We start from the raw sequence: 15,178 nt of genomic DNA, 5'->3' as shown, positions 1-15,178 counted from the left end.
TGTAGTAGAAGTATGTAAATAAGCAGCTATTTTTCCATTTAATAAGACGTGAGGATGAACTGTTACACATATTTGAACATTGTAGCAAATAAAATATCACATTGGAGCTTTGTTATTTGTGCTTTGAAGTAATCTAAGATTCTCTTGTAAGATAACCAGAAAATTGCAGTAACTGTCATTTGATCTTGTAGCACAGTTTTGGACCAGGGCGTATACCAGTCAAGAAAGTCGAGATAAAGTAAAGCAATCGTCTAGTAGGTCAAGAAGTCGATAAAAAGTCAAGAAATTATACTTGTTGTCAAGAATTTTTCATCACAATGACTGATTGATAGAGGCACATATTTTTGGTAAATAAAAAATAAAATGACATTTCAGTGTTATAGTGTTGAAAAATCGGGTCAAAAGCGGTATATAAAATGACATTAAATTGTGAATAAATTTCTAAATTTGCTTTAAAAACTGCACTTACTGCACAAAATAAACGTATCCCTTGTAATAGCACATTTATGTAGTTACCCGAGTATTAAGTTTATTCCTGTATAAAGGGGCCCATTTATGCTTCTCAAACATTTACAGCAGAATTATTCAATTTTCTGTGAATTTTTTAACTCTCAGGATAATTCAGAAAGTGTTGTGTCGTTAAATAAACACTAAATTTCGTGTTTAAGAGTCTATTAACATTTTGCAGTTCATTTTGCATAATTTTGTGACAAAACAGGGTACCAAAATGCAGTGATCAGAACGCTACATTTTAAAAGTAGCTTTGCTACAGCTACAGCTATTCTTCCAAAATGTAGCTTCGCTACAGCTACCGCTACATTTACCAAAAAGTAGCTCGCTACGCTACTCCTGTTTGCTACTCGCTACTTCGCTACATTTTGCGCTACTTCTGCATAAAAAAAATTAAAAATAACCATGTGGATATTAAAAAAATCCCCTACTACTGGTAAATAGATTCTGTTATTTATTATCATGATTCCCGTCATTCGATAATTTTGATAGCAGTGTTACTTCAGTTACTTATTTTTACTATAGTTTTTGAGAATAACATACCTATGCAAGTGGCATTTCAATTCAAATTTGATATATGAATATTGCAATTAGGGTGTTACCCAAATTAATGATTACAACTATACACCAATGAAATTTGGTAGGATTACGTATTTATGTTCACATCAACATTTTTTTCTTGAGAATAAATATTTCATTTTTTAATAGACTGATATGAAGGCAGCATTTTAAATGAAAAGTACCTGGGGCTCTTTGTATACAAAGGCTCCAGGTTCGATACCCAGCGGAGGCACATAGAGCTCGGATCCAGTCTCGATCAGCTTATCTATACATAAAATGGACTCAAAACAAAAACTAGGAAAGACGCCAAGTTGGGAGGATGAGATCCTCCTGCTCCTCCATTCCCCACACTGCTCATCATTCATCATTCTTCCACGTTCTCACAATTAGCCGAAAGTGGCAGAAAGCGACCATAGATAAGAGAATAATTAAATAAACCATTCATCCTCATTGTCATGATTGAGAAGAATTGAAGAATAGATGAGGAGGTAAACAGACTAGCACAAATGGGTGGTGGACTATATGAAAGCGTTCGAAGATTAATATGGAACAGGGATGTACCTATGAAATGCAAGAAGGTAATATATAACACATACTATGTGCCAATAATTACATGACATAGAGGGACAAGAAAAAGATGCAGGCAGTGGATATGAAATTTTTAAGGAGTCTATGGGAGAAGACTATAAGGGATAGAATAAGGAATGAGGAGATCAGACAGACAGTGGGTGTGGTGAAGCTTCAGGACAGGATACATCAGACACAGATGAGATGGTTCGGGCACATGAAGAGGATGGATGCATAAAGACTACCAGTAAGAGCTTACAATGCACAAGGAGTGGGAATAAGGCCAAGGGGGAGACCAAGATGTCTGTGGAAAGAGCAGATAGTGGAGAGTTTTAGGAGAAGAGGACAAGATTGGAACACCGTGAAAAGAGAGGAGTGGTGGAAGACCAGGAAATAATGGAGAGGCTTGACTTCTATGCCGACCCAGCCAGAGGCAGGAAACGGCGAAGGAGGATGATGATGATGTCATGATTAGTAAAAGTTACAGAAAAGTGATGCAAAAGTAGGAAAAATACATAAATTTGAAAACTATGTATATTAACTAAAGAAAATGGTCGTTTCTGCAGGAAAGTCAATAACTCATACGTACTTTTTACAATATGATACAATATATTGAGGAAACTGTCATGTAAACCCAAGTGTTCTAAACGTATTGTATTTTAAAATTTGTGAACAAATATTATCGCGAAAATAATTGTAATTCCAAAAACTCTATCATTCTTGTAACAATAATTTCTTGCTGGTGAGATCCTATATACTGACAATGATCAATGCTGTTAACGTACTGAACCATTTATTGCTGGCACTATTCCTTTGTCAGTGCAGCGGAAAAAACATTGTTCGTTTTGGTTGTTTTTTACACAGCAATTAATGACTTTTTGGTGTCTCTTACACCATGGATATTCACAGGATTTGTTCCGGAGGTGATGCAAATGAGGCACTTTTTTCCAGCGGTGCAGCAAACGAGGCATGTTTCTCCCCAAAATAGTGATGCAGCTGAAAAAAACGTAGCTGCAAGCTGGAATATATTCATATATGTCAGTTAGTTATCTGGATATCTGAATTATTCAGATACTAATTAAATAACATGCAGATATCTATAATCTACAATCTAGATAATCTGTATTTCCATGTAATAGACTTTGTCTTTATGAACCTCCTGCAAAATTAAAGGTTATTGTCGATTTTTTCTGACGCTGTTGCCACATTCAAAATTCACCTCAAAATGCTGAGAGAAAATGTAGCTGTAGCGAAATTTTCGCTACAACGACAGGAATTTTGTAGCTTCGCTACCACTACAACTACAATTTTCAAAACGTAGCATCACTACAGCTAGAGCTACAAATTTTGTAGCTAGCTACTGTAGCGACGCTACAAGTAGCGTGCTATTTCTGACCACTGCCAAAATGCAACTCACACCTTGCAGAAACATGAAAAATTAACATTACAATGTGTTATTTCACATTTTGTGTTTTCATCAAAAGCGAAATATGCATGCCTCTACTGATTGATTGATTGATTTAGTGTATTTTGCTACACTTTTCTGCCCCTTTCGACTAATCTCAAAGATGAGAATGAATGTTGGTAAGATAAGATGGATGAAGGGACAATCACAAATATATAGGAATAACAACATAAGCCTCATATAAGAGTATGCTAGTCTGCCAATTGCAGTGCAGGATGCATTAATAAATATAGCGTCTAACTCTCTTGTTAAATACAGCTTCAGGTTTCATCTTAACTGGCCTTTTGGTAGGGGTTTTTCATTAAATAAACATTTATTTTCTTAATTGCTAATTTCCAACTGTACCTAAGAAGGGGTCAAATAAATAAAGGTTAAAACGACAAGAAGGTCAAGAAAAAGTCATGAAATTTGAATTTGTTATTTATGTAGACACCCTGTGGACAGAATTTGTGCATTTTGCATCATTCCAAGCTTATTTGGTCCCCATCTCTGTTGGACAGTTTTTTGCTCATATTACAGACTACCGGTCATTAAATTTGAATTAATATGACCTGTATACCAATTACATTGCTGACTGCCAATTCTGACACATTGATGCTTGGTCACATTGAACATTTCAAGTCTGGAAAATGGAAATTATTTTCTCTGTTGAATCTTCATTCTCTTCTATTTTTCATAGGTTTAATTTCAAGCGACAACACAGTTGTTGGCATGTCTTGGGCACTGTTGCAGTATTATTTGAAGAAACACGAGAGGCCTTGTCAGAGTATTCTACACAGAACTGTAGCCAACAAACTGTGCAGCCTAGGCAGTTTCTTACCACAGTGGTTATTGGATTCTTACAAGGTAGGTTTATAATGTGACATATGTTAAATTTTTAATTTTTCCCTATCTCTTGAATATTGTACGTAGGGACCTGAATTTTGTTGAATGTGATGTGAAAATTTCATTGTATGAGCAACTTGCAATACATTCGCTAGCAAAATATTATATCAGTGGGTTACATAATTTCATGTAAACTCTAATTTTACTGATCACAGGCCCAACTGATCTACTTTTTACTATATAACTTATATGTCTACCAATGATCTTTTTTTTGGGGGGGGGAGGCGGTGCTTCGTTGGGTACCAACAACCTCAGTTCGGATACCAACTCTTTCCATACACACAGAAATTGTAGGAAAATTGAAGTTGTCAGACTTTTGTTTTCGTTTTACTTGCATGCCTGCATTGGTGTTGTATTTCTATTATATGTAAGTAATATATAATAAATACATATAATAAATAAGAATTGTTGCAGTAAACCAAGTCAAATTTTCAAAATACACCACTGTATGACTGTCTTTTGTTTTTCTGGATTCCACACTGAAACACTGCCTTTTATTAGGGTGGATCAAATGAAAATGGAACAGGTGCCACAGAATGAAGTCAACAAGGTTTGTTATACAAGCACTTGTCCCACTGTTTCACCAAGCGGTGAATGCCCTGCTCGTAGAACTCCTTTGGCTAAGATCGGAACCAGTTGCAAACATTGTCCACGACTTCATTGTCCGAGTTGAAGTGTCGACCCTTCAATGCCTTTTTCAACAGACCAAAGATATGGAAGTCGCATGACAATTGATATGGGCTATACGGTGGGTGTTCCAACACTGTCTACCCAAACATCACCAATGTGTTCATTGTAACAGCTGACATATGTGGCCAAGCGTTGTCATGCAGCAAAACCACTCCAGAGGACCTTGATTGCTACTCGGACGATATTACTGCCTACGCATATCATATGCTCACGTGCGACTATCTAGGGCGAGTCCATTATGCAGTAGGGGTTTCCTTCCTTACCTCTCACTCTACCTCTACACAGGGTTATTGCCACACACACACAGAAATATAACCCAGTAGATCCACTGTTCCACTTTCATTTGATCCACCCTCATAATAGTTCTTTCTAGTAATAATTGCCATCCTTTATCTACTGGTCCTGCACATTCATTTTAGTTTTCCGGTGTTTTTAATGTCAGATGACTCTCTCGTATTAAGTTCAATTGGTCCCTTTGCACCTTAATTTAGTAAGTTTCCATAACGTGAATTTCTACATACTTCAGGGAAAATCAACCTTACAAAAAAAGATGCAGAGTTGTAATCAGTATTGGCAAAATTGTAAATACATTACATTTTGCTTTGTTTTTTTGAATTTCACAGAAAATAAATCCAGCTGAACTCCTACGGCTTTACTTATGTTACGGAAGATTGGAGGAAGCAGTTGTTCTGTCGATAGAGTATATAAATGCAGTGTTGGGCATCGGGAAGGAATACTTTGGCCTGAAGAACTCGATCCATGCAACTTCCGCACCTGTGTGGCTCCCCCACAATACGTTCGACCAGCTGCTTCTGGAGTTGAAAGATGTCGCAGCAAATGGCAATCAGGAGTACAAGCAGGTAAGCTTTAATGTACCGAACCTTGCTGCAACGAGTTACTCATCATTACATTTTTGAGCACTTTTTTTTTTTTTTGCACATCATAACATTTAGTATGCTGTATATCCTAAAAATCTGTGTCTGTTGGAAGGTTAAAACCAATATTGATCTTGCGATTTGGCACATACAGAAGATGTATTGTAGTATGAGGGTCATTTCATAAATATTGCACAAAGTGGCAACACTGCAGAGTGGATTGTATAATTACAATCTCACAGAATAAAAATTATGCCACTTGCAGTTGAAGGCATCTGGAAACAGTGCGTATGGTCATCACTTCCCTAGTCAACACCAATTGGAAATGACAAGTGTTAGAAGTGCCATCTGCAGGAGCCTCGGGTACTGTGATGGTTGAAGATCAGAGATCATGTATTAAAATTGAAAGTTTGTGGCCAGAACCCGACAGAAATTCACGGTGCTTTGCTTGACGTTTGTGGTGAGCAAAGAGTGGACCACAAACTTTGAACCATAGTTGAAGTCGCAATCAAACTAGTGTGGAAGTCCCATCATCCCTACGACAAACTGAAGCAAATGATCACCAAGAAATCACCATGACTGACAGAATCTCACATGAAACTAGTGTCACAGTAGCATTTGATCATGCCTGGATCCAACAATTATGCAGAAAAATGCACAAAAACTGACCTGGCTTGTTTCGGGATGAGCCACTCATTTCACATGCCCGCATATGGGGAAGGTTGTGATGATTTGCTGAGCAATTATAAATAGAAAATATTGACACACTGGCCTTACAGTCTAGACATGAGTCCTCCAGACTTCGACTTATTTCCCAAGTTGAAAGAACCCATGCTTGAACATTTTATTTAACTTCCCTGGATGATATTTCTGCAGTGGTACCCGAGTCTTCTGTGGACTTATCAACAGTGGTGCCCTAAACGTCACAGTAAATCTCCAAAAATGGGTTATGGTTATTGTGAAGCAGGGCGACTACACTGAAGGAATGTAAGGAGATACTGCCTAACATGCAATTAATGTGTAAGAAAGAAAATGTGTCCTTTATTTATGAAATGACCCTCTTATGTAGAAATTTTAGAAAAAATGCAGGCTTGATCAATATTTGATCCTAGGTCTCTAGCATACCATCCCATTGCTTGACCAACTGAGCTACGAAGCCTGCCCTGGCTTTGCCTGATTTTTCACTGTTGCTGTTTTACCTGTGTGGAATTGTCTCTGGCAATGCTGCTGCAACGGGATTTGTTGCCTTTGAAACAGTGATGACATTGACAGAGCCTGGTATGCAGGGATGCTCACAGGTTCTTATTATGGTGCAGATTGCGCCATCGAAATGAATTTTTTCAGGGGGGGGGGGGGGAATTTTTTCCTTATTGTAATATAAAATGTATATATTTTTTCCAAAATAAATATAAACATCTTAGGTACACCATATTTAATCCATTAGATGAAGAAAATGAAGTATTTAGAGGTAGCGATGCCCACAGGTAGGTTTCTGGGCTCTTGTTATGTCCAAACAATTTTTCTTTTTTGGGGGGATGATTTTTTGTGATGGAAATTTGATGTGAAACAGTACAGCATTTGGCACAAGTTGAATTACATTATTAACTATCCATTGCTGTTATATAAATACCAAATTATAGACTGCCAAGGAAGTTGTAACAGGTAATATTATTATTAAGGAAGAGGGGATATCCAACTCTTACGCATTGGGTCTTCAATTGAACGTGGATTCTGGTGTGAGAATTGAGGATTAAACGTTGGGGGAGGGGGGGGGGGGCAATATTCAACTATCGAATATCAGTGTTAAACCTTAGATTATCCTGGGAATTTTAGTTAGGGGACTGAGCATTAAATTTGGGGGGGATATCCAACTCTTGTGTATTAATATTACGTCTGATATTGTAGCGGAAAATGTGGTTTGTGGACGGAGATTTTTTTCTTTTGGAGGGGCGAATATCTAGGTATTCTTCAACATAAACAGTAAGTCCAAAATTTTGGTTGGAGGATTGAATATTAAATTTGAGGGAAGGAGATATGGAACTCTTAACTGTACCTGCATTACAAGATAAACAATATTCTTGGTATTTATTAAAGCAGCTTAATTTAAAGCAGGTGAGTCATTTTGATGATATGGTTCTATTAGCAATATTATTGTATTATTGATTCCCTGTAGGCTATGCTGCAATAGTTGTACTAACTGTGTACTTCATAGTAACGCCTTGCACATTACTCGATAAAACAGGAAAATAAATAGTGTCAAATTGCATTTCTAAGTTATTGTTGCAGGGTAATTTTGCTTTAGCGAGTGAAATTTTCACTGAAGATGAAATCCATATAATTATTACTATGGATTACTAAAAAAAATTATAGTTACCCCAAGCAGAGGGGGTGAGTTCTTTGAAAGAGGCCTTAGGAATTTCTAGCTAGGGTTCTGTAATTCTTGATCTTAAGTTGTGTAAGACTTTGTGTTAAATACCCAAATTGTGGGTTATTAAAATCTTGTTCTCCAACCACAAACACGGTTTAAATACATATTTATATAATTATGACATTTGAGATTGCTAGCTTTCCGTTATTTCGAAAATTCAAACCATTAAAGAATATGGACAGTTTAAGAGGCTTGTATTCAAATAAAAGGAATTATTACGTATTCACCCAAAATATTTTGAGGGGTAATGCATCCACGGTTTAGCTGGGGGATGGAAACCTCTGTTTACGGAGAACGGGCAGAATAAAGCTTAAAAAAAAGACGTTACTTTCAGAAATTAAATACTTCATGTGGATTACCACATGATTTGGGGGGGGGGTGTATGACGAGATTTGTGGGATATTGCGCCAATGGCCTTGGATGGGGGGGGGGGGTGGCCACCCCTGCTGGTATGTGCATCATGGTCAGGCCACAAACTTTTGGGACAACCCTTGTATTCATTGATTATCCTCTCTCAAGCCACTAACCATCTCACTTTTTTTTTTTCGTTTTATTGTGCATGTATTTAAATTGCAATGTACACAACATTTTCCTCCTCCTATTTTAGAAGCATTTTAAGGTATTTAACTGGTTGAATTGTATGTTTACAAAACAAATTTCTTTTATTTCAGCTTCATCAAGATCTTCAGCAGCAATTAAATAGGTACCTGAATATAGCTAACAGAGTGTCGGAGGAGATGATTATATATTCCCGTGCGAAGTCTTAAGTGTGGAACTAAGTAGAGTGTATGGAACTTGCCAACAGTAAGTAATGAAACCTATTGTTCACATTGCTTGAGTGCTGTGAACAGTATGCCATCGTCAGTTTATATTTTATGAGTTAGTTATGTATGTATGTAAACTTGTACATGTAACTTTGTACCACTGCCAATTTTTGATACATCTATGTAAAATATATATGTAATTATACTTATGTTCCTTCATTGAATTTGTTTTACTTAATAATTTGTAACTTTAAAACATCGCCACAATCTGTGTGATAACTAGGGCCATAAACTTATGGTGAATGAAAGGGGACTTCCCCGATGGTGTAATGGTAATGTTGTTGCCTTGTAATCAAGGGGTCACAGGTTCGATACTAGGTGGAGGCACATAGTGGTTCGATTCTCACTTTAAACTCTAGGTCCAGTCCCGATTAGCCTATTTGTGCATAAAGTGGACTTAGAAAAGAAACAAATCAATCAAATCATGGTGAATAAAAGATCAAGATTTTGATTAAAAAACTGAGCACATACTGGGGTCAAAAGCAGGATATAATATGGCATTTCAGTTTTAAAATGGTTATTAGAAGCCTAAATTTGATTTAGAAGCTACACTTATTACCTAAAAATTAAAAGATCTAATATCACATTCATAGTTATCACAGTATGAAGTTTATACCTGTGTAGAGGAATCCATTTTTGCTTCTGAACGATTTACAGTAGAAATTATCAGTCGTCTTGCATAGGACTATTCAAACTTCAGAAAATGTGTCAGTAAATAAACTAAATTTTGTGTTCCAGAGTTAATTTTGCATCATTTCGTGACTACATGTTAGGAAAATGCACATCACCCCATTCAAAAACATGATTAATGAACATTACAATGGGTTACTTCATGTTTTGTGTTTTCAACGTATGCATGCCTCTAGTGATAATTAAATCATCAGTAAAATATAGACATGAATCCAAATTGCATAATGGACAAGTGATATGAAATAATGAAAGTGAAAAGATGCTAGCATATAACTGGGATGAGATAAAGAATAACACTTCTGAACTAATCTGAAAAGAGTAGATTTTTATTTGAAAATAATCACCCCACCCATGTACAGTCTGCTTGTTGCTGCCATCAGTGTGAAGAACGTAATAAATATCCAGTTGTGGTGAGCCTCAAGAGACAGAAAAGGGCATAAAAATTTAAAAATACAAACACATCCAGTACACTATAATTTTTATTTTTTAAAAGTTTTTAAAAATAATTTTACATTTTAGAAATAAAAATGCAGAGATAGTCATTCAAAATTTTAATTATGAAAACATGCCTGATACAGGATATAATACAGAGGTAGCAGAACATGAGCTACAATCTTTTAACTGCATACTTCATAGTCATAAATTAATTTAGAACACATTTATATAGAAGATAATTTGAGTATTTACATACAGAGAGAATTTGAAGTAACAGGTATGAAAGTACACCTTAAGATATCTGTACAAATATATTTTCTGAATCCACCAAGAATTCTTAATACTGCCCAAAATATTTATCCTTTAGCCAGTCGATCTTGGCCTAAGACTTGTAAAAACTTTTCAATGTTGACTCTGTCGTTCGAAGCAGTTGACTGACTGATTGCATTGGTTATTTCACTTTCCTTCAGTTTCATGCCATAGATAATGTCGTAGGTGCTGACCAACTGCTGAACACGATTGATTGGCACAAGTCCTGTTGAAAGAATATATACATTTATGAATTGGGGTTTCTGACAAGGATACAAGGTGAATTCAATTTCTAAGATGTAATTCTTTTTTCAGGAATTGGGGCAGACATAAACGTGAGAGTTGTTTTAGAAGATACTGGCATTCATGAAGGTTGTGCAAGACAGTTGGCTGCATTGTCTGACTCATAGAAGGTTCTTGTCTCCAGCTGGTGTTGGAAGTGTTTTAGAGATGGTGACAATCACATTCCAAGAATAGCAGGTTATCGTCTGTTCTTCACTTGCACAGGATGACACCCATCAACATTCATTGTCGGTTGAGTGAAACATGCAGAAAAAAGTGAAAAGACCCTTATTCAATTTTCTGGGTGCAGAAGTTTGAAGAAGGGCCCACATTCATGACACCCATCTTGAAGAAACTTTCTGCATTTTCAGGTCTTCACATTGGATGATGTCCTCAAATCCATCCTCAGATCCAAAAGAAATGTCGACTTTGGAGTTGATGTTGATTGGTGGTGCATGACTGTGGTGGCTTCAGTTATCTTGTATGATGTTCAGTGTTCTTTGACCTTCCACACCCATACTCAACAGCTGATGAATGTAAATGGGTGTTGTTCCATTCAAGTCGAGAGAACAGATTAACCTGCTGTTCTTGAAACATGACCGTCAACATATTCAGTGTCTAAAATGCTTTCCATGCCAACCAGCGCCACAGGCCTTCTATGAGAAGATGATGCTGCTAACTATCTCACACAAATTTCATGAATCTTTCAAAACAACTTCCACATTTTTAGCTGTTCCAATTACTGAAAAACAAAATAGAAGATATTAGAAATTAAGTGCAAGTCATAAAAATAATGCAATAAAACCTAGGTACAGCTTAAGCTAATAGTTGTAGTTGCTCTTTGATATTTTATTTCAAATTCCTAGAATGAAGCTGAATAGATTCTGAACTATTACTGTCACTGCTTTTATTTACTTTCTATACATTCCCGAAATTCACTGGGAATCATTGCTTTGAAATTTTCATTAATTTAATAAAGAGGTCATCTTAAAGAGTTAAATTAATCTGAACAAATAATTTGGAAGTAAACGTAAAAATAATTAAGCTGTTTGTATATTATCAAATATGATTACTTCCACATGTTAGTTATTTTTACACAAGCTGAATACCAATCAAATATATTTAAAAAAATCAATGAACAATTCAATCTTGCCTAAATAATATTTTGAACATCACACAATTCTTACAGTGATAAAGATGAGGCATGCATCAGATGAATGAAGGTGATTTATTTCTAATGCTATTATGCACTTATTAGAGGGTCATAGTCAAGTCCTTGTGCACATTTTAAAACAACGAAATTTACATGAAAGAATTTATAAGTTATTATTGAAACATTTGAAAATTTGTCATAAAAATGCATGGGGCATATAGATCAGACATGGGTCAAAATTTCTCAGATTTGCCTGTTATGTTTCTTCTTGCAGGATCATGATTAACCTGGGAACAGTCATGCTACCTTGTATCACATGATTGGTTGCTTGAACACATATGTATGTAAAAAATGACCTTCCTTGTTTTGATGGATATGAGTTTTTTCCCTTACTTGAAATGCTGTAAGGAAGTTTTTACACCTCTCCATGGCTTTATTAAAAATCTAATGAGATATTTGCTAAAACATCAAATGTTTCACATCCGTTGTGACATCACAGCAATAATCTATCACAACACTCACATGATCAGCTGAAAGCAAGTAACAGACTATCTATCCTTACTTCTAAGCATCTCTATCAATAGTGTTTCACCGTGGTGGCTTCAGTTATTCTTGCATGATGTTTAGTGTTCTTGGAGCTTCCGCACCCAGTGATGACATCATGATGAAATTGATGAATAGACACTCACAAGCATTCATGCCCAGGCCGGGAATTTTACCGGGATGTACTAACCACTCGGCCATGGGGACCGGCTACCTGCATACTTTGTTCTTCACTACAGCCATATTATGGAAATAATCCCTGCTGATTTCCAGAATAGCGACTGCAAGTCTGCGCTTCAGATGTTGGCACTGATGGTAATGTCAGTAGAATGTAGTGAAAAATATGAATTTTAATACACTTAACGAATTTTGTACATTTTTGTGCACATTTATGTACAAATTTCACATATTTTCACTGCTTAAGAATCCAGGCCTCAATTTTAACATTTAAAAGTACACAAGGACTTACGATTAATGATTGTGCATATAATTGTCACTTCATGTCAGTCGGTTTTATATACATTCATAAATGTAACATTGATGCATTATACTTTACAGCTGTGATCTAAAATGTAATCTACTCTATTGGTGACATTGCTTGTATTTTACCTTCTAAAATAAGTGAAGTACATAAGTACAACTTACGCAATACACTGTACTCATTACTGTGCAAAATTGCCTCCTCCAGTAATTTCGTGCCATGTGTTGTAATGCTACATATGTGTAGGCATGAAATTATTGGTCCATATTTACCTTTATCTTTACCTTTACCTTTGCTGCCTTGGGCAAGGGTCATGAGCCCTTGAGCCAGCATCTGGAAGTTTGCAAGCCATTGCACATCAGGTTTCGATGCCATCGTATCATGGGACTTAAAAGACAACGGTGAAGTCAGTGCTGACCTAGCAGTTTCTGTGTCATCGAAGAATTTCTGAAAGAAAGGAGGGAAAACTGATGCTTTATTTGCATTAACATATCTTAAGCTTCCGTTAGGCATGTGGGGTACAGGTGTCCCCCATCAATATTCATTGCGAGATTGCAACACTGTGAACTGTACTGCACATGAGTGCTTTTGTGTAGCTGAACGTTCTTTCTTTTTATTTGTTCTAAGCACAGTTCTACTTCACTTCTAAGCCATGTAATATTACAGTGATAATGTCAGTTGTGTGCTTGGTGTACAGTTGTCCCCCACGTGCCTAAATATGTATAAAGAAAAATATCAAAGCATCAACTTTATAATATTTAGAGACCGGATTTTAAGGGGAAAAATTTTCCTCTAAAAAGGACAAAAAGGGGGTGGGGGTGAAGGACTATAATTTTTTTACACTCCACTAAAAATACTACTTTAAAGGAAAGCTCAATACATAACATTCATATATAAAAAGGGATACATTAAATTTCGCAGATAAGTATACTTTCAACCCAACAGGCATGCCACTTACAATGTGTTTGTTGCTGCATAAGCCCAGATCGCATTGTTTCAACAATCGCTGCAAGGTACTCCCAACACTTATGGAAGGAAGGGAAGGTAGAAGCCGCTTGTTCTGTCTTTCCTCTAAGCTGCACCAAGTAGACAATTGTTGAATGTTTTGTTCATTCGTACAAAATATTTGATATCTTGTCAATAAAGGGACCAATGAAGATGTTTTAGAAAAGGGAATAGAAGGGGACGTGGACTGAAAAACTAGCCAATAAAGAGACCAGAAAGGGAAATGTTTTGAAAAAGGAAATGTGGGCTGAAAAAAGGAAAAAAAATGGGTCAAAACCATGTAATCTTGTTGGTGGAAGATAATTATCAACACTGTTGTTATTCATTCCATGATCTGTGTTCAAAAATAAAAAACGGACTTCCCTTTAAAATCCAGTCTCTAATAATATTACATCATTTTGAAAGAGCAGCAGAAAATTACAGCTGATCTTAGAAGAAAGACAAGGAACAAACATTTTTTACGCATGATCAGTGTATTTCATACCTTAAAGAGGTTTTGGGGACAGGTAAACAGTCGTGGAAACAAATACTTCCCCCAAAAGATCACTAGTATTAAGTCTCTATAGAGGAAGTATTTTTTTCCTTGACACCACACACATATGCATGTTACAGAAAATGACGTTCCTAACGAAGAGTTAAAGGCACGGATTAATGATTTGCATTGTACAGTTGTGTGTAAATGTGATGATTGGCTCCTTATTGGCCTTTGTATACACAGAACTGATCATTAGGTTGTTACATTATAAACCAGGCAAGTTCTAGGGATTGGCATTGAGAGACTGGAGATTGAACCAGTCTGTTAATTCCCTCTTGGAAATTTGCATCATTCATTTAAAGTTACAAAAGAAGCAGAAAGCTTGTTATTTTTATTGTTAATAATAGAAATAAGATTCAGTTAGTATTTGTACAGAATAACCAAAGTAAAATCTACGTTAGATCGAGAAAATTTTAGTGTAAAATGCAGGAACCAGTTCTATTTCACATTCTACCATTTAATCCAAGGAATAAATGGTTCTACAGTTTTCAAATTTCCAAAAATCAGAGTTTTGTCCTAAAGGTCAAACAACATTAACATTATGACTAAAATTTCCCTTACTTTTAAAGCCTTTTCTTGAATTAAGGATGTAAAAGTTAACAACAAAATAGAATAAATATGTATTTCAGAACTGTTGTCAAAGAAACTGAAAAAATGAAAAACTGTTGTGCTGGATATTCTTCACCCATCTGGTGGATTGAGTGGAAAAGACTCCCCAATAATTTGGGAGCCCCAAATTTTGGTTCAGGCCCTTCATTGCGAGTACAAGTGGAGAGCTACTCTGGTCTAGAAAGCCAGCTAATAGTGACAGTGGCACTTGGATGTTCTGACCAATACAACAATAATTTTGAATAATCACGTTGCTTATGAAGACGAGGCATTTAGGACCTCCCTGAAGGCATAATGGTAATGCTGCCACCTTGTAATTGAGAGGATTCTG

At 36.1% G+C, this 15,178-nt stretch overlaps 2 protein-coding genes across 3 annotated transcripts in view; one reads left to right on the top strand and one right to left on the bottom strand.

Annotated features, from left to right (window-relative positions):
• Nup160 (nuclear pore complex protein Nup160) overlaps positions 1-8,942 on the top strand; it is a 58,932-nt gene extending 49,990 nt beyond the window's left edge. The window contains exons 23-25 of the mRNA XM_083133517.1: positions 3,783-3,949; positions 5,302-5,538; positions 8,653-8,942. Of these exons, the coding sequence (XP_082989643.1) occupies positions 3,783-3,949; positions 5,302-5,538; positions 8,653-8,748 (500 nt within the window). The 3' untranslated portion in view covers positions 8,749-8,942. The remainder of the gene's footprint in view (positions 1-3,782; positions 3,950-5,301; positions 5,539-8,652) is intronic.
• Positions 8,943-10,065: 1,123 nt separating this feature from the next.
• LOC145983619 (uncharacterized) overlaps positions 10,066-15,178 on the bottom strand; it is a 78,419-nt gene continuing 73,306 nt past the window's right edge. For both annotated transcript variants that reach the window (XM_083116684.1, XM_083116690.1), the window contains exons 10-11: positions 12,989-13,145; positions 10,066-10,465 (exon numbers count right to left, since the gene is read on the bottom strand). In XM_083116684.1, the coding sequence (XP_082972810.1) occupies positions 10,287-10,465; positions 12,989-13,145 (336 nt within the window). In that variant the 3' untranslated portion in view covers positions 10,066-10,286. The remainder of the gene's footprint in view (positions 10,466-12,988; positions 13,146-15,178) is intronic.

Source organism: Lepisma saccharinum, chromosome 1, assembly GCF_977018435.1.
Source record: "Lepisma saccharinum chromosome 1, izLepSacc3.1, whole genome shotgun sequence".
Lineage (NCBI taxonomy): Eukaryota > Metazoa > Arthropoda > Insecta > Zygentoma > Lepismatidae > Lepisma > Lepisma saccharinum.
Note: the sequence above shows the minus strand (reverse complement) of the source record. Positions and strands in the feature narration are given on the sequence as shown.